The sequence below is a fragment of the Diadema antillarum genome, unplaced genomic scaffold, assembly GCF_040938485.1.
Source record: "Diadema antillarum isolate AM-2024a unplaced genomic scaffold, OU_Dant_1.0 seq00000684_RagTag, whole genome shotgun sequence".
Taxonomy (NCBI): Eukaryota; Metazoa; Echinodermata; class Echinoidea; order Diadematoida; family Diadematidae; genus Diadema; species Diadema antillarum.
Window position 1 is genome coordinate 895,397 of NW_027271589.1, and position 22,646 is coordinate 918,042.

At 41.6% G+C, this 22,646-nt stretch overlaps 1 protein-coding gene across 1 annotated transcript; it reads left to right on the forward strand.

Moving 5' to 3' along the window:
• Positions 1-1,034: 1,034 nt before the first annotated feature.
• Positions 1,035-22,499, forward strand: LOC139737167 (coiled-coil domain-containing protein 39-like). Its single transcript, XM_071647844.1, has 21 exons — positions 1,035-1,149; positions 1,930-2,049; positions 2,609-2,755; positions 3,727-3,885; positions 4,365-4,457; positions 5,120-5,248; positions 5,876-6,067; positions 6,439-6,542; positions 7,511-7,697; positions 9,094-9,234; positions 9,806-9,970; positions 10,818-10,955; positions 11,892-12,008; positions 14,071-14,210; positions 14,924-14,999; positions 15,967-16,126; positions 17,270-17,448; positions 18,037-18,168; positions 20,950-21,090; positions 21,449-21,528; positions 22,304-22,499. Exons 1-21 carry the CDS (start codon positions 1,057-1,059, stop codon positions 22,497-22,499), a joined length of 2,889 nt encoding a protein of 962 aa, XP_071503945.1. The 5' UTR covers positions 1,035-1,056.
• The last annotated feature ends 147 nt before the right edge of the window (positions 22,500-22,646 follow it).

Here is a 22,646-nt window from a genome sequence, read left to right on the forward strand (position 1 = left end):
CTCTTGCAATGACAACATCTCTTGGATATTATTTATGACCTCTTTTGAACTTTGTCTTGAACTCTTTGAACTCTCTTGAAGTCTTGAAAAACGCCGTCTTTTTTTTTGGTATGTTTTATTCACAAAATCAAAGATAACAATCATAGTACCAAAAAATAAATAAAAAACAGCATATTAAGATACAGAAAATATAAATACTGCAGCATGAAAATAGAAAAACGCCATCTTGCAAACTCGAACTACACAGCATGAGATTTCATTATTTGTAGAAGTATATAGAATATACTTCTAATGATCATACATACGTACCAAAGGTATGACGCAAAATGTTATTTCGTCCTTATAGGGATATTCACATACCGCTAAAATCAATAGAAAACTGAAAAGAAACAACATTGTATAATGACGTATATGCGTGCAAACGTTTTCCCGAAGAGCCGTGGTTGGTATACCGACATGTGGGGCGAACAATACACGAGCCGAATTGAATTAGGAGAGCCTGTCAACATCCGGGGTTTCGGAATTTCGTTACCACAGCAAACAACGCTATCGCATACTTTCCTACAGTATCGTATGACAGCTGAATTTTATTCGTTATCATCGAATAATATTTCTAGCTAAAATAATACGTTGGTTTACATCATCCAAAACACCATCACATCGGTTTTCAAAGGACTCTCAGAGAGACGTTTATGTGCAATAATTTCGCACACCTGATTTTGCTTTGCCGTGGCAAAGGTGGAAATAACAAGAGATTCTGACTGCGACGACTGACTGTTTTATGTGTTGTGCTGTGCCTACTGCCAGATCTTGCGACGTCCAGCCGGAGTAGTTGCGGTGTTCATCTCGCCGGTGATCGCGTAAGCTGGCTAGATCAACAGCTAGCTTTTATTATATTGTTCTAACCGTTAGAAGTCAGATTGTCGTCGGAGATAGTGTCAAATTTAGCAGACAAACCGTTTGTCTGCAGATTAACTGTTGGTTCTCGACTTGTCGATGGCTTAATCGTATTTCTCTTTCTGTGATTGATAGATCTTCATCAAATAATCAGCGAAGATGAGCGTAAAGAGTGTTTTGAGTGACATGGAGTGGGACAGTGGCCTGCAAATTCCTGTCGCCAACCAGGAAAACAAATCATTAGAACAGGAGGTAAGAATTTAATGTTTCTGTTTTAGTAGATTCCAGTGATCTTGTTGTCTATGCTTCTACTATGCCAATTATTCTATGAACATATACCGTAGTTATGGGTAAACTCGGCCTAGCGGGTAAAGTCGGCCGCCAGCGCGCACAGTACATAAAATTGTACTGTGCGCGCTGGCGGCCGACTTTACCCGCTAGGCCGAGTTTACCCATAACTACGGTACATGTATGCAAATCAAATTAAAAGAATCATGTAGCGTTACAGTCTAGTTCTAACGTTAGAAACTTTCTAACTGTTAATCATGAAACTTCACCAGCAAGGATCTTTAATATTATTTCACGTCAAACTTCCTTTGCCCTTATCATTTAATATCAATTCAATGAGCAGTTAACAGAGTGTCTAGACCCCTAGCAGGCCTACTGTAAAAATGCATATTTTGCGCGACTAATTTTTCACGCTCTTCCTTTGCCCTTATCATTTAATATCAATTCAATGAGCAGTTAACACTCGACAACAGAGTGTCTAGACCCCTAGCAGGCCTACTGTAAAAATGCATATTTTTGCGCGACTAATTTTTCACGCTCTGCCAGGTAAGAAGAGTTTTGCATGTTCTTATTCTGTTGAAACATAGGTTCTATGGCAAGCAAAACTATTCGCGTGCTTTTATTTTTGCGCTACTTCCGGGTTGCGGGTGGCGTTTTCAACACCACGAAAATTGCCACTTTTTTTTACAGTAGTCTAGTAGATTACAGTAACCACATGTTTCATATTTTTCTCTCTCTGTGCAGGTCGCTAAAAGGCAAAAGGAAAGGGTAAAGCTGCAGGGAGAACTCACTACCAACGATGATCGTGTCTTCGCTATGTCATCCCACATGAAGAATGTGCAACAGGAGCTCAACCACACGCAGGTATGGTGAAAATGTCGTAAGGTTTTCTACATCTCTACACTCATGTGCATTAACTATTTCTGTTTTCTTTCAGATTGCCCTGCCAGCACTTTGCTGCATTATATTTCTGGTGCTGAACAGCCCTCCATTATGGTCCCTACCTGTGTGGTACCACCAGTTTGCAATAACCTTGATACTTGTATAAACATATTATTTGGATTAGTGATTCATCGTGACAATTGCCATAAAGTCATTTAGTATAGTACTGCATTACAATGCAAGTGGACTCAAGAGCCAGTGATGACATCTGTGAAAGAAAAGACAACAAGAAGAAACATACACAGTTTTTTATTTCTTGTCTTGTTTCTGAAGAAATTTTAGATACTGCTTTGTAGTTGTGGCAAAATTAGCCATACTGCATTCTATAGCTTCAGCTTCCATTGATGCTGTTGTGATTACATAATACTGTACCTGTATATTAAGTATTTCTAAACATCAAAAATGTGAACGAATTGAGGATTGGTGGCTGCATAGGAAAAATGAAACCAATTATATCTTTGTTTATTGTGTCCAATTTTAGAATCTTTGTGGAGCGAGATCCAAAGAGCTAGAGACGGAAAACCACATGAAGCTGGTAGCGCAGAGGGAGGAAGGTCGCCTCAAGCAGGAGATCATTCGCCTTGAGAACGACTTGGCAGACATCAAAGAGAGAAAGAATATCTTCCAGGTGAGATAGTGGCCTACTGCAACCCCTGCCCAGCCCCTCCCAACCACTGCCTGGCCCCTCCCAAACTCTGCCCGGCCCCTCCCTGCTTCCAACAATGTACACAGGACTCCCCTTATAACAAAGTCCTTGGGACCAGCAGTTGTCTATTGTTATATCAAAATTCCATTATAAACGAGCAGTATTGAATATGAGAGATATACATGAAAATTTTGGGACCTGAATTTTTACTTTGTTGTTAAGTGAATTTCGCTATAAACGTTATTGCCATAACAGGAGTACACTGTACAGGGAAATCGTGTTATTGCAAAGTCTCCTTAACCACCAATTTTACTTCGTTATAACTGGTACCTCATTGTAAACATAGTAAAAAGAGGCCTGTAAATACTGTAATGTAAAATAAAGACTGTGGAATTCACCTCGTTAAAAGCGGTATCTCGTTGTAAGCAAGCTCTTTGACATTATAACGGGGTTTTCCTGCATAGCTATAAACCTGGGTTGTATTCAAGATCACGTTTGAAACCTCTATGATATGGAATGCATTCCATAGTAGGCATCATCAAGTGTGCAAATGAATACCAAACTACAATATCTTCACTGTATGTATGATGATGTCCAAGATGTTATGTTTTGGGACTATTTATTTGGTATAAAAAATAATTTCCATAGCTGACAGTGAAAGATGATAATAATGAGAAATAGGAGAGGGGAACAAATGATATTGTACCTAACAATGATGAATACAGTGGACTCCCGTTATAACGAAGTCCTCAGGACCAGCAGTTTCCTTTCGTCATATCGAAATTTCGATATAACCAAACAAATAAACAATAAAAATACATAGAGTAGGTAATATTGAGGCCTGAATTTTACTCTGTTGTAACCGGAATTTCGTTATAACGGTGTTCGTTATAACGGGAGTGCACTGTTTTTCATCTTCATCCCTATTCCGTTCCCTTCTCCCCCTGATGCAGAACACCATCTTCAAGAACACCCAGAAGCTGGAAGAGCTGAAGTCTCAGCTGAACTGGGACCAGCAGGCCCTGGAGGCCTGGCTGGAGGAGTCGGCCAGGAAGGACGAGGACTTCATGACCATCGCCAAGTACACACAGCTAGACGATGCTAAGATCAAGGTACAGTGGATCAGGCCAATTGCCCCCTTCATAGTTGTCAGGATTTGTTTCTGTATGTCAGGCCCTCCAATGGGGACTGTAGATAAAGAATTTTTTACCATACTGCTGGTGTCGTTAAATTTGCATACATTGCAGTTGTAGATGGTAATATAGTCACATTCTAGTCAATCCATATCCATGCTTACTAAAATATTAGAGTAATTTGTACAAAGTTTTTACTTGGCTTGGTGTTTTCAATTGTATTTGAATAAAGATTAAGTCTGAGGACAACTTAATGAAATGAGAAAGTTATCATCATCCTTACTGGGAGATTATGGCAGTAGTGTAATGAAATATCGTGGATGTTAGTGTGTGCTTGATGTATGGAAATGCAGTTTTCGTTTTGATGTATGTCTGGTAGCACTCACTGGTAATTCTTTGCTAGTAATGCATGTAGCTGCAACAATTTTGAGTTTTTTCCTCTCGTCCAACTCCTGCAGGAACTCAGCCTGCAGATGGAGAGGATGACGGAGATGTCACAGAAGAAGAAGAAAGTGCTGGACAATGAGATGACAGAGACTTTGACCGCTCAGGTATGAAACATCCAACTTTTACATCTTTTTACAATTTTAAGTGCTTGTATGATAATTCTTGACTACAGAAAATATGCTGAAGTAGTCTTAACCCTTTATGTACCCATGCTCTATTTCAAAGCTTAACTTGTCAAGATTTGTGAGATTTGATTAAACTGTATCGACCTCTGATCTGGAGTTTATGAGAGTTTCACCAAGGACACATTTACAATAATGAATATGTGTAAAATGAACATATTTACAATTTAATGAATACAAGTGTTTGCAATGTGAATTCATTAGTGTTGTTGTTGTTTTTTTAACCACTATAAGCCAATATATTGTTGTGTTTAGCACAATCACATTGTAAAAGGCACTGGTTGTTTAACCACCCTGCCACTTCTAGCAGTGACATTCAGTCTGGTAGCTGTATTACTATCAAAAAAGCTTTTCATCAATGTCCAGAAATCCTGCAAAATTTGACCGTGTTGATGATTTGCAAGCACACCCAGGTGTATCAATGTGCCTCAATCTAACAGGAAAAATAAGGATTAGGTGATCTCTATCCATTGACAATAGTGTCAAGGCATTTATGCCAGTCAGCAAAAAAAAAGAAAAAAAAGAAAGAGCTCTGTCATTAAATCTTATTTCTCTGTGTCCATCTTTGTGGTTTTTGCTGACAGCTGGAGATGGACAAGACAGCGGAGGAGTTCCGCAAGGCCCACAATGACAGGCAGCAGCTGATTGAGCAGTGGGAGGCCACCATTGAACAGATGCAGCGCAGGGACCGGGAGATGGACAGGCTGGCCACGGTGAGAGGAACACAACACACCCCCTCATATCAGTTGCCACACCCCTGCTAATAAGGAGCTTTAGATTTTCGCGACGGGGACATTCAGAGGGAAAAAAAACCTTTTCTGAGCATGCGCAGAATCGGGTATCAAAGTCAATTTATTTATAGCTCGCGCGCCTGAGTTTTCACCACGCGTTCTGTGCTATTTTTACGTCCCCTCGACGAAGAGAGCTCCTTCATGTACCGATCATATGGGGGTGCCATTTTATTTTTTATATGTTGCGTCTCGGCGTAATCTAAAGCTACTTTTCAGCACGACGCAGGGAAGAGGAGAACGTCCAGCTCAAGTGTCGTCTCAAACGTCCGCGCAGCAAATCTAAAGCTCCGTATTATCAGTAATTCACCCTGCTAGTTTTTCCTTTTCACATTTCTTTCATAGTTAATGCTGAGATACTGGTAAGCAAAATTCTTGATAGATTCAAAAAGACAGAGAATTCTGCATAATTACTTATTAGAAATGCAGGATGGAAAATGGAATTGCATGGAATGAAATGGAATAGAATAGAATGAAATGGAATGGAATTGAATGATACATGTTTTATATTCTCTTGTCCACCCCCCTCCTCCCCTGTCATTCCTGTTGCAGCGTCTGGCAGAGGCCAAGGCAGACCTGATGGACCATGAAGAGATGGTGAAGGAGAAGCAGCAGTTCCTGGAGAATGAGATCGAGAACAACCAGGAGCAGACCAAGAAGATCCAGGGCACTGACCGGCTGGCCGCCAGGCTCCGTCTGGACTACCAGGACAATGAGAACCAGCGGATCCAGTTTGCAGACGAGGTCAGTCCAGAAATCAACGTACACCTGATTGGAGGGGTTTGCAACCTCTGACTTTCTTCAGTCAAGCTCTCTAGATATGTTGGCATAGTTCCACACAATCTCATTTTCTTCGATAAAATTGGAGCTTCACGTCACATCCCTAAAACAATGCAAAGAGAATTGATGTGTCAGGTAGCACATTAAAAGAAACACATTCTTGTTTTGCAAGGTGCATTCTTTCTTGTACATGAGAAATCAAATTTGGTGAAATTGAAATTAAGCCAGGACATACATTATTGTATCTCTCAAGTGACAAATTTACCTATGCAGTTCTGAGCATGATTCTGAGCATTGATTTTATTATGTGGTGTTGGTGTTCTTCTTTTTAATAGATGGAAACATTAAAATTCACAGTGGAAAGAACAGCCACGGATCTGGAATCGATGAGAAGACAGGTCAACGAACTTAAGAAGGAGGTTGAGAACAGGAAAGATAGGTGAGCTTGTGTGAGCAAATTATTTGGAATGAATATTCTAGCATATCTCACATTCAGTGTATGTATTTTTCTTCACAACAACAACAACAACAACAACAGCAGCAGCAACAGCAGCAACAACAACAACAACAACAACAACAACAACAACAACAACAACAACAACAACAACAACAACAACAACAACAACAACAACAACAACAACAACAACAACAACAACAACAACAACACAAACTATAATAAAAACACTCTTGTTTAATTTGTACAAATTATGAGGAAGCTGCCAGAGTATCAAATTTGAAACGTGCAGTAGGTAAGATGGGTGTCTTTTGTTGTTGTTATTATTGTTGTTTTGGAATATGGTTTCATTTGTGAGGGTGGAGTAGGTACTGTAAAAGCGGATATTTTCGCGTGACTAATTTTTCGCGCTTGGCCAGGTCGGAAGAGTTTCGCGTGTTTTTAATTCCGCAGAATCAAGACCTCACGCACAGGCACATATGGCAAGCAAAAATATTTGCGTGCTTTTATATTCGCGCTTGTTTCTGGTTGTGCGAAATGCGCGAAAATTTGAACACCGCGAAAATTTCCACTTTTACAGTAGTAGCAGAGATTGTTTGTTCGGGTCATATTTCTCACTGAAATCTAGGCCATGTTCCCTGACAATGCATGGTCTTCAATATGAACTGCAGAGATGCCAACTGTTGATTTTTTTTGTTTTTTGTTGTTGTTGGCAGTATTGTGTACTGTGTTTTGCCAAAAATAAAGCAGGTTTCATGGTAATTACTGATTTTCCCACATTTTATTACGACACATCTATTGCTGAAAAGGTTAAAAAAAAATGTTTTTTTCCACCAAAAATATGCCTAAGTTGCAGCCCTGAGAAAATTGCAAAGCTGTTAATACGGTTGGCATCCCCAAACCTGACATCAGCTGGCAATCCCTTGTTATCTAAACGTATCTCTGTTTTACAGGGTGGAGAATGCCAAGAGGCACCGTGGAGACCTGATGTCCAAGCTGAAGGCAGCCACCGATGCCTCGCTGTCGGCTGAGGAGCTGGCAGCAGCCATGGATCAGATGCTAGAGGATGAGGAGACCACCCTTCACATTCTGGAGCAGGAGCTGAAGAGACTCAGGGACCTCCAGTACAAGAAGTCCCAGGTGAGAGCCCCCCCCCCCCCCCTTGGATTCATTTCATTTCATATTCATTGTGGCGAACTAATAAAAGCCTAGGTAGTATAGGCTTGATGGGAAAAGACCCCAAATACAAGACTTTCACAACTTGAAATAGGGGTACATAATATATGAATTGCAAATGGTACATAAACAATAAGGTAGCAGAGAATGAAAAGGGTGAAGTACCAGCAGAATATACATAACGAAGTTGCTCTTTACAGAAATACAGCTGCATTGACTTGTGAGTGTTTCAGTTCAATCGGTTAAGTATTTCGTAAGATGGGACCTTGGTAGAAAATTGTTGACTTCACAAATTCATTTTGGTAGAGGGGAGGATGACAATTTTGCAGATTCCCCCTCACTCCCACATGTTGAGATGTTTGTTCCCCCCCCCCATGACATCTCTCTGTTGCACAAAGGAAAATTGCGATTTGATCAGAGCTGATGCAGAATGTAATTCAAATAACTGAATGCAGATATTCAAATTCAAGTTCAGTTGATCATTTAAACTTCAGTGATTCTCAGAGCAGCCATGTTGTCTGTTTTTACAACATTTTATATTATTATTTCTTTTTCAGTCAGAAAACATGTTTTGAGATGAAAAATGTACTTTCCTTGAATTTAATTCAGCATGTTTCTTATCTGCAATACTCATTTTTGAACCAAAATATGATACTTGCCTTCAACCTGTGTTTATTTTCATTTCATTTTTGAAAAAACAAAACAAAATTGCATCAGTATGTTCTTTTTGATCTGAGCAGTCCTTGGTTCTATCTAGACTAGACCCTTTGCTTGAACTTTTTCTACAATCCTTTGACATACTTAAGTTAGGGGTCGTTCACAATTATCAACATTTTCACAAGTGTACAAACCATACACTTTTCACGACCCCCCCCCCCCCCCCCCCCCATTAAAGTGTATGAAGAAAAATGTTGCTTTTTTTCGTATTATTTTCACTGTGTTCAGTTCTTGCTTGGTCTGCCTTTTGTCAGTGTGTGTCCCTCCTCATCCTGGTGCTTTAGCAGTCGATACCGAGTGGGATATTTCAGGTCACACACTGGGCGTTTCCACACGCGTATTTGTGTTCTACTTCTTGCATTGTGGGCGCGCAGGCATACTAGAGCACGCGAGCGAGACGTGAGGCCGTGATCAGACGGGATGGGCGCGAGAATATGGATCAACATTTTTCGAAATTGGAAAGCGTACGCCGGGTGTTGACTCCCTTCCCCCCCCCCCTCCCAGCGTACAGTTTGTACGCTTGTGAAAATGTTGATAATTGTGAATGGCCCCTTACTATATTGTGTGGACTCAGATGTTGGATCCACAGAAAAAAATACCAATTAATTTCTCAATGTGATTTCCCCGTGCTTTCATTTGGCAGGAATTGTACGAGGCCAAGACAGCTGAGAAGAACACCAGTGCAGAGATCCAGGGGGCGAGGGCAGCCAGCCGCAACCTGTCGAGTCGGATCAACAAACTTGACCACGATTCCCTGAAGCAGCAAGAGATCATATACAATCAGGTGAGCCAGACAATTCGATGGTCTTATTCTCAGCATAGAAGTCACTACAGTATACTGTCATAGCCTCTTCAGACCCATCAGTTTAATGTGTCGCTGTTTAAACAGTGCGGTCATCAACAATTTGTATTTTCATTCTCTGGTATGCCCTCTGTTCTCCTGGGTAACATGAAAAGCCCACCCAGCTAGTTCTAGTTTTAGCCAAACAGGCTATATTCTTACTTATTCTGCAATTCAGAATATCTTTCCCTCCAAAGAATGACTTTGCTCATCCAAATGAAAGCATTTTGCGGGGATGGGTTAATGCTACTACATGAACGGCTACTGCAGATGAGGAATGCTGTTTTGTGGTGCAACCTTGCCTGCAGATTTGGCAATTACAAGGCTCATTTGTACTGCTACATCAAGGCCGGGGAGGATGAGGTTGTACCGTTTTTAACCTAATTTGAAACGTCAATGGCACAGAGTGTATATGGACTTCACAGTTATGCTTGAATATGGACTGCTAGTGATTTAAGGCAATTACAGCATGGCTAATTCTGCTTTGCTAAACCTTATTTCTTTCCCTTGCCAGGATTTCACAGTGCAGCAGTTGGAGCGCAAGATTGCCCGTCTGGAGGGTGAGCGGAGCACAGAAGAGATGGACGCCCTCAACGCCCGCATCAAGGAGCTTACCGAATCTCTAGAGGAACGTAACACCACACACGGCCTGCTCAGCACACAGCTCAAACGACTCCAGGTATGCCACACTGGCCTCATGTAGAATGTTTGTGATTATTGAGGTGGAAGATTATGGCAAGAGTATATTGCCTTGGCCAGTAACATTATGGGCAAGGATTTGTCCCACCGAGGGCAATATTTTTTTATATTGCCCCCCATGCTCAAAATTTGTCTGTCCAATGATGTCATATCACTCAATAATACGATAGAAAGAGACAAAGAGAGGCAAGTAGGTAACATTAACCCCTTTTCTCTGTTTCTACAGAATGGTGAAACATCTGTCATGAATGATGCTCTTATTTCCCCTTGTTTTGTGTTGTTTTGGTTTTTTTTCCTTCTTCAAATACATTTCAAATTTGGCATAATCTTCACTATGGAAAAGTGAAAGAGAATATTTTGCAAGGAACTGCCCAGAATTTGTATAAATTCCTTTAGCGCTTGGATTTGATGGCTCGTCTGTCAATGTTGCAGAAATATTCTGAAGACTAAAAGTGTGGTAACAATAACATCTGTGGGCATGTAGGACAAAGCAATGTAAGTGGGGTTATCTTCCGCTCAAATTTGTACCATTTAAGTTCTTTTTTTTTTCTAGATTGGTAGGTCTTCTCACTGTTTGTATCAAAATCTTATCCTCAAATATGAGTTTAAGCAGGCTAACTTCATTGCAGCTTTTACAAAGTAGAAAGAGCAACATTGTTTTGTTTGTCTAGTTTTCTTATTTGTTGTTGTTTTTTTTTTGGGGGGGGGAGGGGGATAATTTTCTAAGATTGTCAATGTCTTAAATACTGTAGGCCAGTAAACTCTGTCCTTTGCACTTTCCAATGCTGACTGGTCGACAATTTTTTCCTTCTTCTTCTCTTGACCAGGACGACATCAGAAGGGTCAAGCGTGACCTGGACAAGAGCGGGGCGGAGAAAGCCGACCTAACGAGTAAGATTGAAGAGCTGAACCTCCACAATGACAGCTCCAACCGGGAGCTGAGACGAATTGTGAAAGACAAGCAGGTTTGTTACGCATATTATGCCTCATATTGCTGCGTGGACACTACCTATATAAATACCAATATTAGTGATGTTTATTTGAACGGTTTTGTGTTGACCCAAGCTGATAAACATGCTTTCCACAGTCAGTGATGATTTTGAATGGTATCCTATAATTTACTCAGAAGGGTGCAGGATGCTTTGTCTTTATAGTCATTAGAATATCACTCAATGTTAGTACAGTTCTGTATTCACTTGTCATATTTTGCTTCATTGCAACTGAAATAGTAGACTTGTAGAGATCCGAAAAAGAGATGTTGTAGTTCAGTGGATAAGACCACAGGTCACCAATCACAATGTCTGTGGTTCAAGTCCCCTGGCTGCAGCTGTTGTGCCCCTAGTCAAGGCACATTATCCCCATTGCCAAGTCCTTCGGAATGGACTCAAAACTATCGGTCCTGTGGTTTACTAGCTCATAAGCATTCAATGCTTCCGTAGTGGTCACTTAAAAATTATATTCTAATCAATAATCAATAATTAATCAGCGATGAATAATCAATCAAAAATCAATTTCAATCATTGAACATTAACAAAATACAAACAACAATGATCTCAGAAGGAATGATCTGAATACAGAGACAGTACTTTATCAAGTGTAAAGTACAACTTTTGCGACCAAAGTGACATATATTTTTGTTTGCTTGATTGTTTTTTAATGCAAAATTTGTAAACCCAATAATGGAAATGGAAATAAATGCAGTAAAAAAAGAAAAATAGAGTAAATACAAAATTATAAATGCAATAAGAAATGCCAAGTGAGATATTAAAACAAGAATACCCAGCAGTGAAATGCCTGCTCTTGATGCCTTGTGTGTGAACAGATCACTTTATCCTCACCTCATATTCTCTCAAACTCCTTTTTATTTCCCCCCTCCTCATCTCATCCCGCCGTGTCTCCAGGACCAGATGGTGGAGGAAAACATCCTCAAGCTGGAGCTGAAACGTCTGAGGGACATCCTCAACTCGAGGGCCGACGAGGTGCTCACCCTGGAGAAACGCCGTCTGCAGCTCGAAACGGTGAGGCTCCTGGGTGTTGTCATGGCGACAAACCATTCAGAAACTCTGCCGTGACAGACTTTTTATATAACATTATAAAATGGGTTCAAGAATGTAGCCAATAGGAAGCGCTGAAATGAGACACACCTCCTTCCTTTACTTCAGTACAACTGCACTGCCTGTAATCCTATGGTAGATTGCCGATCGTCTGTGCGCGCGGCGGCTCCTTTGATGAATTGCATGCATACGCGTACGCGCTGTCAATCCTGTAAACAACTTCTAGTTCGGGCTGCCGGCCGGCCGGCCTGTCTTCCCTTGTGCATAACATATGTGGCGTACGTACGTATACTGTACTATACGTACACTTTGTACAGTACAGTAGACCAAGCGTTATGGGACTGGACGCGTACATGGAGTCACTTTGAAGAGCAAATCCAACGATTTAGCAGGTTAATTCTCACGCCGTTTTCAGAGTATGTTGTCTAGTAGGCCTATATGAGGAGTCTATATCAAGTCTTTAAGGTAAAGGGTGCATATTCTATGTAAAATAAGTAAGTTTTCATGCGGGTGTCCGGAAACCCAACCCCCCATTATACTTATACTGTATGTGCGGGACTTCCGCGAGTGCGACGTGCGTAAAAGTTTGGGACGAACATCTTCGGACGTCTTGACCCACAAAGGTACGTGAAAAACGCTGAAAAATGATGTTAGTTTTCGAATTTTCGACCCATTTTATAAAACAAATGATGCACAGGATTATTTCGTGGCGTTAGTGTAGGCGTAGCTCACTCTCGGGTATTTACAATGTAGTGCAACATGCACTCGGCTTCGCCTCGTGCATGTTTCACAATTGTAAATACCCTCGAGTGCACTACGCCTACACTAACGCACTCTATCCTGTGCATCATTAGTATAATGTACCACCTTCGCTCAACAGGGATTTGGCTCCACATTTGTGTGTTGCTGATACACAGATATACACAATCGATGAAACTCTTTGAAGTGAACTTAAGCGACTCCTTTCACTTATTGTCATGCCAAATTTGTAATCCTTTAATCCTTTGTGTGCTTTGAGTGCTGATTGGCACAGGAAACCTCATGACATTGTACATACTGTCCAAAGTCCCTGGCACAGAAAGGGTTAAACGGCAGACAACTTTGCTAGTGGAGGCAGTGTTGGGTAGAGGTAACTTCAAGGCCCTCTGTCGGGGCAGTGCTAACACCAGAGAGGAAACAGTTGGTATTTGAGACAATATTATGGATCTATCAACTGGGGTTTTTGATATCGGCTTCTCCGATTCTCTTGAACTATAAAAGCAGGACAGTGATACTCTAGGAAGATTTGACTCGGAAATATTACTGCTCTGTTAAAGGGATCGTACAGTTTTGGTTGAGACCTAATTTCAGGTTTCTAACATTTTTAGGTGAGATAATGAGAAACCCCTTATGAAATATGAAAGAGCACATAATTTTATGAGGAATTCAAAGTTTATTTGATGAAAATTGGTTTTGAAATGGCTGAGATATCCAAAAAAGGGCGATTCTAATAAAGTGTGGGACCCACACTTTATTACGATCACTTTGTTTTACTTTGTTTTTGGGTGTTTCAGTCGTTCCAAATCTGATTTTCATCAAATAAACTTGAATTCCTCTTAAAATGCTATGCTCTGTACTATATCATAAGTGTTTTCTTGGTATCTCACAAAAAGTTAAAAGCCCAATTCTCATATCCACCAATACTGTACCATTCCTTTAAGTTTGACAGATAGCAGCAGTCATATCAGGACAATTACCTCCTTCCCCCCCCCCCCCAAGAACTATTACCCACTGCTAAATACTGGTTTGTGATAAGGTTAGAATAAAGATTAGGGTTAGACTTAGGCTTAGGGTGAGAGTTTGGGTTAGGATTAGGGTTAGAGTCTGGGGAAGAGTCTAGGGTAATTGTCCGGGAGGTAATTGTCCTGGTGCCAACAGCAATATCATGTTACTTTGTGCCAGTGCAGTTTCTGAGGAGAAAATGAATTGATGATCAATATTGACCTCTCTGCCCTCTGCTCCACCCCCCCCCCCCCCTTCCCGGCAGGCGATGAAAGAAAGACGTAAAGAGATCACCATCCATAAGGAGATGTTGAGGGCGCAGATCAAGTCCAGTGACGAGGAGAGAGGCACCGTCGGCGCCGAGCTGCAAGATCGCATCGCCAAGATTGACAAGCTGCGCAAGAGGTACGTAGGACCCCCTTTCCTTCCTCGTCTGTGTCATCCTCGTTTTCCATCTTTCATCACAAAATTCGGGAGTTGATTTTCTGCCCCTAGTCATTGGACTGTCTTGACATATGTGCTCTATGGGGTAGTACCGGCAGTAGGGAACTTTTGATTCGATTTGCACAACTGCCTAGAAGTGTGCGAGGCAACGTACCATTTCGTATACAGACCATTATACCTCTCCTCACACAAGTTCCCATCTTACAGGAAAACTGTTTTGGTATTGCATGCCACAAGAAGGACCTGATCACTTGATTACAGTCTGCAAATTTCCATTTTCACAATGATGTATCATTACCCGAAATTAGGTTGCAGAGCTTCAATGCAAATATGATCCTCTGTCTGATGCATCTTCTGGAGAGGTGTCACTGCCTATTACATACTGCAAATCATGTTGGTCAGACAGATCAAGAACTTAGCATCACCAAAGTGACTGTGTAGTTCTTGTTTCCACAGAGACAAAGCACATTCTAGATTTGTATGAGCCAAAAATGATGCTACAGCCATTCGGTGAATCATCTTTGTGCAATCGCGAGTTTCATCATTTAAGTTAAAATGATTGCTTTGTTACTGTAAATGAGGTAGCATGCACACTCTGCGCTCTTTCAAGAAGATAATTAACCGACAAACATGTCTCAGATTTACCATGTTTCTTTCTTCCAATTTCTTGGTAGGTATGAAATTTTGATGGTCACCATGGCACCACCGGAAGGCGAGGAAGACCGATCGCAAGCATACTACGTCATCCGTGTAAGTATGACACTGGAGATTACGATTTGTTAATGATATGACATTGAAGCAACTTATGATATGAACTGAAATTGACTGGTCGCATGTTCTATTGGGGAACTGTTTCCCATTTGTGTATCGGATTTTGTGGGAAAAAAAGAAATCAGGAAACTAGTACTTTTCTTTATTTTGATTGTGAAATTATTAATTTTCTTTGGCAAACAGAATACAGGGAAACCCTGTTGTAACAAGCTAACTTAAAATGAGATACTGCTTTTGACGAAGTGAATTTGGTGGTCCCAATTTTCCTTAACTGTACTTAGCTGGTCCCAGTTTTATATGTTCACAGTCAGATATCTGTTACAACGTCACAAAAATGGATGTTCCTGGCAATCTTGTTATAATGGTGTTTCACTGTACCAAGATTAGTCCCAAGTGTTACAACATTCAGTAATATCTGTCACTTTCAAAAAAAATTTTCTCACTGCCTATAGAGGGCAAAGTATATAGTAATGATCACAAGGAGCTGTATATATATTTTGCAGAAAACCCCATTCATTGTGGTCAAGTGGTCACAGAGAAATGTGGATTGTTGTAGTGCATGTCATGGGTCTGATTCTTCGAAGTTTAGCACTTGGATGCTCTTGGAACTACATGTTAACGCAATGAACAGAACTTGGAGGGAAGGGATTCCTGACATGCTCTACAAAAATCCTAATTTCTCTTTGACCATTGAAGCAAATCAGATGGGGGTTTGCTGTATGATCTGGGTAATAATTTATAGTTCCATTTCCTGAAATTGTATTTGGATCGATTTGCGATTTTTGAAATCATCGTTGCGGAGGGTCGTGTTATTATTATTATTATTTTTTTTTTTTGGTGGGGGGGCATATGGTCCAGGGCATATAGCGAGTAGGCACTCTAGTTTTAAGCACATAGACTCTTTGGTCACTTCTCTCTTCCTCCTCCTCTGTTCTGTGTTCTCCAGGCTGCCCAGGAGAAGGAGAGTCTCCAGCGAACAGGAGACGAGCTGGACGCCAAGATTCGCAAGGCGGAGAAGGAGATCAAGGCCCTGGAGAACACACTGCGCCTGATGAACGGCCGCAACGAGCAGTACCGCAAGAGCTTCAACCGGGTCACCGAGACAAGTAAGTCATTGCTGTACCTCAGTGAATAATATGTGTGTATGTGGTGTATGTTGGTATGTGTGTGAGTGTATGTGTGCATTTTTGGTGCAGTGCATTCCCATTATAGCGGATTTCTCGGGACTGGCGGTTTTTTATCATTATATCAAAATTTCTTCATAGCCAAACAGATAGATTTATAAAGTTGATATAGATGACAATTTTGGGACCTGAAGTTTTACCTTGTTGCAACAATTTTGTTAAAACTATGTTAGTTAAGACAGGAGCGCACTGTGTGTATAAATATGCATTTACCGTGTAGGTATGCATATATATGTTTACACAAGGGATTTCAGAAACCACAACAATGACCTTGTTATAAAAGGGTTCTAGATGTATACAACCTTTTATAAAGAGGTTCCACTGTATGCATAATATGCGTGTGTGTGCATGTACAAATGTGTTCATGATATATGTGTAATAACTATGCATTTATGTATTCACTTAAACATGCATATATACAATCATGTATATGTACACATGTGATAAGCAGCTTAAATATATATTTTTTAATTTCTCTACTCTATCTGTCACTCCTCCTCCTCCATTGCTCTCTCTATCCCTCATCTTCCTCCTCCCTCCCTCCCCCCATCCATTACTCTCTCCCTCTTTCTCCTCCTCCTCTTCCACCTCCATCCTCTCCTCTTCCATCCCTCTTTGTCCCTCATCTTTCTTTGCATCCCTCCATCACTCTCTCCCTTCTCTTCTACTCTTCCTCTTCCACCTCTATCCTCTGTCCTCCACCCCTTATTCATCTTCTTCCTCCATCCCACCATCCCTCCCTCTCTCTCCTCTTCTTCCACCTCCATCCCTCTCCTCCATCTATCTTCTGCATCCCTCTCTATCTGCTCCTCTTCCTAATCTTCCTTCCCATCCCTCCTTCCCTCTCCTCCTTCTCCTCCTCCTCTTCCACCTCCATCCTCTCTCTCCTCCATCCCTCTCTATCTCTTTATCTTCTTCTTCTATCCTTCCATCCCTCTCTTCTCCTCATCTTCCACCTTAATCCCTTTCTCCTCATCCATCCCTCTCTATCCCTCGTCGTCCTTCTCCATCCATCCTTCCCAATCTCTCCTCTTCCTTCTCCGTTGCTGTTTTCTCCTCTACCAGGTGAAGAGTTTGAGGAGAAGCAGAGACTCGAGGAGCAGCTGCGGGCGGCGATGGACAAGTACAAGTACAAGCGTCGCCAGATCAGGGAGCTCCAGGACGACCTACAGACCATGGGAAGTACCATGGAGAACCTGGGCAGAGACGAGCGGGCCTACGAGGACATGATTCAGGAGAAGGAGGTGAGAAGTGGTACCTCTTATCTCTTTTTTTTTTTTTTACCTTTGCCAAGGAGGCCATGTGTTTGCCGACATTGCTTTGTCTTTGTGTTTGTGTGTTTGTTTGTTTGCAAAATAACTAAAAAGTTATGGATGCATTTGGATGGAATTTTCAAGAAAAGTTGATAATGACACAATTAACAGATGATGAAATTTTGGTAGTGATCCAGATTGCTGTCTAAATCCAGAAATTTTGTTTGAATCTTTTGAAGGATTCTTTATCATTAGGAAATAGGGCTGCTTGGCGGAGGTCTGTGCTCTCTTAGTGCTTTTCTAATTTTCTTTTTCTGAGTGAGTAATGGTATCAGAATAGGGGAAAGTGAGAGGGGGGGGGGGCGAAGGGGTAATGGGAGGAGAACAGAAATTATGTGAGGGTGGTAAAAAAAGGATGGGAGAGAAACACAACTTGTTCCCAGTTAATCCTTTGTGTGCTTGGAGCACTGACTGGAACAGGAAACCCCTGACTGGCACAGAAATACCCCATACTATCCAAAATCCTTGGGAGAGAAGGGATTAAACACTCTTGCCATTTTGAATGTTCATCTTTTGCAGAACAAAAAGCAGCAGCTGACCAAGGAGCTGGAGGATCAGAAGGTGAAGATCGAGCGGGTCATGAAGCAGACTGCGCGCTACGCCAAGGAGCTGCGGGTCAGCCGAAAGGTCAAGGGTGAAACCCACGAAGAGGTATGCCCGTAAGATGCTATTCAGTAGTGTTGCCACTCCATTTGTTGTTCTGCAGGTGTTTGTGATGAGTGATACTTCAAGGAACAAAGAGGAAAGAGAACAAGGGGTTTATGAGAGAAATAATAAGTATTAAGAAGGGATCTATCATCGCTGGGGTGACAAGACCTCATATCTACAAAATGTCAAATGTTTAGGAGAGCCAAAAAACATGTCAGCCAAAGCACTGTATCAAATGGGAGAGCCTTTCCTTTCACATGCAGTGGGGTCTTCATTTTTGGGGTAAGACAGCTAGGATATGGACAGGACATCACTCAAGTGATTATCTGACCATTAATCCAAAAAAGTGATTTTCACCAAAATTTCAGATACGAGGTCTTGTCGCCCCAGCGATGATATGTAAACTTCTACTGTAAGCAACTCACACTTTATAGCTAGCTTCACTGAAGATAGCTCATTAACCTGATATGAATATCAACAAAAAGAAGAAAGAAATTAGCCAGTTGTTCTCCTGCACTCTTTCTTTCTTTAAGAAATGCATGACTTGGGCATGTTGAAATTCAAGTTATATACGATCCTTCTCAAAACTTCAAGTATGCAATGAATTTTGCCTGTTGTGCATTTTTTATCACACCTCATTGCTGTCCTGGGCCCCATTTCATAGAAAGTTGATATGATAGCAACTCCTGCTGGAATGGCAATTGTCATGGTAACAACAAGAATCCAGCTTCCTGATTGGCTGTTGTGATTGGAAGTTGCCATTCCACCGAGAGTTGCTGTCCTAACAACTTTTATGAAATGGGGCCCTGGTCTATCGGTCTAAATTTTGCTTCAATTAGTGAGACTTTTCTCTTCCAGTCTAGTGCTGCCTTTTACTCTTACATGCGTTCCTTGTCACAAGATTCATTCCGTTTGCCGGCACGGACACCATCAAGGACGGCAATCTTGTTTCTATGCGAATATATGCCCAAATTTTTCTGTCTTAAAGAAAAAAAAAAAAAAAAGAGAAGAAGATCCTTGAATAGCCAGAGTGAAGTCATATACTGGTGTGTGCATTGATGTAATTTGTGACGTCAAAGGAAATGCATTTCCATAACTTCTCCTTGTTATTGTGTTGTATATTGTGTGGTTTCTTTTAAGCACGCCCAATTACTGTCATTAGACGAAATGGCAGTTGTCATCTTCTCGCGTGAGAGTATGCACCCTTGATGATAGGATCAAGAAGCCCCACAATGTAGCCATTTAAAGTGGATTTATTTCATGGCTGTTCTTGATATGTGACCTGCTACAACAAAAAGATCCGAATGTCGGGGGAGATCGATTTTCGAAAGTGACATGACATTATTCCTTTACTCTTCCGCTTTAACTTCATATATAACATAACTCATAAAAGTACTCGGTTGCGGAGATATTGATGATTTTGTAAAAGCATGTTGACTGGTCTAGGAAATCAGCGTTTCAAGAAAAACACCTCCTAAGTTTTCCTTCCGACGCAATTGTGATCAAGGGGAGGTAATACAGTTTCTCTTAGCAACCACTGCGATGTTCGTTCAAGCTTAACGCCAGCGGGCCACGCACGACCAATCAGTAACCAGGATGCCACGCACTGACCAATAAGATCACTCCCTCCTTGCTAGAGGCTGAGTCAATCTGCGGTGCTATATCCAAATCTTCGGACATGTTTCTGATTCATTGAAAGTCAGAAAATCATGGCCCAGAAAAATTGCTAATTTCTTGCCTTTCTTTTAATCATTTACCTTTGAATTTTTGGCAGATGATGGACAAAACATCAGACTCCAAAATTGTGTAAAAAGAAACAGAAATTTGATTGTTTTGACCGATTTTGATGACCTGACCTCAAACTCAATTTTTTCTGCTCAGCCGTCAGCAACTTTTGGATCCTTTTGTTGTGGCAGGTCGCATACACATTTACTTTAGATTTGTCTATCTGTGTGTCTGCTACAGATGTACTTTCATTTTATATGTAACAGGTACAAATTGACTTAAACACCGTTATGGCAGTGGTTCATTGGTATCATATTCCTACCAATCAAACAGGTTGTAGCAGTCCCTGGAAGAGCTTTTTAACAGTCATTGTTCTTTTTTTTTTTTTGAAAGTGAAATTAAGTATTTCATTGGCTATCTCTTTAACTTCATGTTAACTTGGCTACTGTCCTGAATTTATTTAAATTGAAGCCAACTCTATCAATATCAATTGCCCTGACCTGTATTGCAATGGAGTGCCCACACCATAAGAAAGGTCACTCAAGAGGTAATCAGTCAACGCTTTTTCTTCCTTTTTATCGTTTCTAGCCACACATTAATGAAAGCTGATCCATGAACCGATAGGTGTGTCCCTTACATTTTTGTATGGTCTAATATCACAACAAGAGAAAAGAAATAGAAATTCTTTGTCTTGTACATTGCAGTGACGTATACAGTAGTTGCCATAGCAACAACTCCACCTAGATGTTTTTTCAATGACAGTTTTTCCACTGCATGGCTTCCCATTAATTGTTTTTACTTACCTGCATGCCTTCATCTCATCCCTCCCTTTTTCCCCTTCCCCTTCTCCTCCTCCTCTTCCTCCTTCCCTCCCCCTCCTCCTCCTCTTTCCCCCCTCCTCCTCTTCCTCCTTTTTTCCCCCTCCTCCTCTTCCCTTCCTCTTCCACGTTCTCCTCCTCCCCTCCCACGTCCTCCTCCTCCCGTCCTCCTCTTCCTCCTCCTGTTCTTCCACACCTCTTCATCCCGTCTTTGCATTCCATTTTTCTCTCGACTTCACAGAAAGACTTTGAGCTGCGCGAGCTGCGGGAGTTCAACAAGAACGTTCTGAAGCTGATGGGGGAGGTCATCCACTCCTACCCGGACATCGCTCCCACGGCTCACATGCTCTTCTCACAGGCAAGTGTTGCGACCCTTGACCCTGTGGATGGGGTTGCCAGCTATCTTTAGGAAAATTTGCGCGCCCCAACATTGTTTGTGTGTGTGTGTGTGTGTGTGTGTGTGTGTGTGTGTGTGTGTGTGTGTCTGGATTCATTGCATCAAGTGGAAATTTTCAAGTATGGCACCAGAATTACAATATCAGGGTATGAAATGGATTCTAACATCTGTTTTCAGAATGTGTACGTGTTTGTGTGTGTGGGTGTGTGTGTGTGTGTGTGTGTGTATATGGCTTGCAGGAAGGGGCAGATATTCACTTTCGTGTGGCAGAACCTTCTGCACATTGTGCACAATTGTTATGACACTGTGCTTTTGTTTCTATCAATACAGGCTGGTTTGCCAGTACCCGCCCCCTCCCAGTGCGTCCCAGCGATCCTCGAGGCCGGGGTCAGCTTACAGCGCACGCAGCCTGTCGTCACCAAAGTGAGTTCTCAATTTGCTATTAGAATTCACATTCCTTGTATTCTCTGCAGTGGTAGTGTGCAAATTGTTTGAGATGACATGCTGAGCTCTGTAATAAATCATAATTCAAATTCAAATTTCAGTATGTTGCACACACGTCACAATAAGCCTTCCATTTGATAAGCAAAGTTGTAGAAGTAGAATTAAAGGGAAACATGAGAAAAAGACAGTGGTTGGCAGGAATATGTGACAGTGAGGGAGTTCTTGGTACGATGTGCAAAATTTTTCATACATGCAAACGGACTCCTGGGCCCCATTCCATTAAAGATGCTGGAATAGTAACTTCCAGTAGCATCAGCCAATCAGGAAGCGGGATTCTTGTCGTTACCATGACACTTGCCATTGAAATAAGAGTCGTTTATCATCATAGATAGCAACTTTTGATGAAATCTGGCCGTGGGCACACTTTTGTTTTCAAGACAGTTGGCTAGCACAACTGATGTGCCAAATGACCTTCCTTTGATAGTAATGCCCATTTGTGGCAAATTAGATCTACCTAACTCAGTTTCTTTGAGGGCAACAGGAACTTACTTGATTTCTCTTGTTAGTAGATTATTTGAACTTTTCTTGAGAATGCAGCTGTATGTAGTTATATCACTGGGCCAGATAAGTTTGAATTTCTTATCAGACTGGCCAATTAGTTTTCATGTTTACACACTTCAGTTTAAATTTGAAATTTCCTTGATGTGTTTTGTCTCCTTTTCACTCACCCTTCCCCCTTCCTTCTTGCCATCAGGACCCCTTCTTCTGGACGCAGTGTGGCCTCGAGCCGGGCCAGCAGCATCGGTATCAAAGCAGTGGACATTGGTGGACTGGGTGGTGGGCTGACCGGCAGCCCCGCGGGCACGCCAAAGAGTGGACGATCACCCTCCGGCTCGAGGGCAGGCAGTCGCGCCAGTAGCCAGGGCAGTGTGCGGAGCGGCAGATTCTAGGAGACGAAAGTCAAGGAGTCTTGTCCTCTTGCAATGAATCTGGCAGAACCTTGAAACTTCTCTATTGAGAGATGGCTAAAGGAAGGTTCAGCATATGAAAACTATCTCTGCTCTTCTGGAGAATCAGAACTTGATCTACAGATGAAA

Coding starts and splice junctions, on each gene's coding strand:
- LOC139737167 (XM_071647844.1), top strand. CDS start 1,057: ATGAGCGTAAAGAGTGTTTTGAGTGACATGGAGTGGGACAGTGGCCTG. Junction 2,050..2,608: donor AGGAGCTCAACCACACGCAG/GTATGGTGAAAA, acceptor GTCCAATTTTAG/AATCTTTGTGGAGCGAGATC. Junction 2,756..3,726: donor AGAGAAAGAATATCTTCCAG/GTGAGATAGTGG, acceptor CCCCTGATGCAG/AACACCATCTTCAAGAACAC.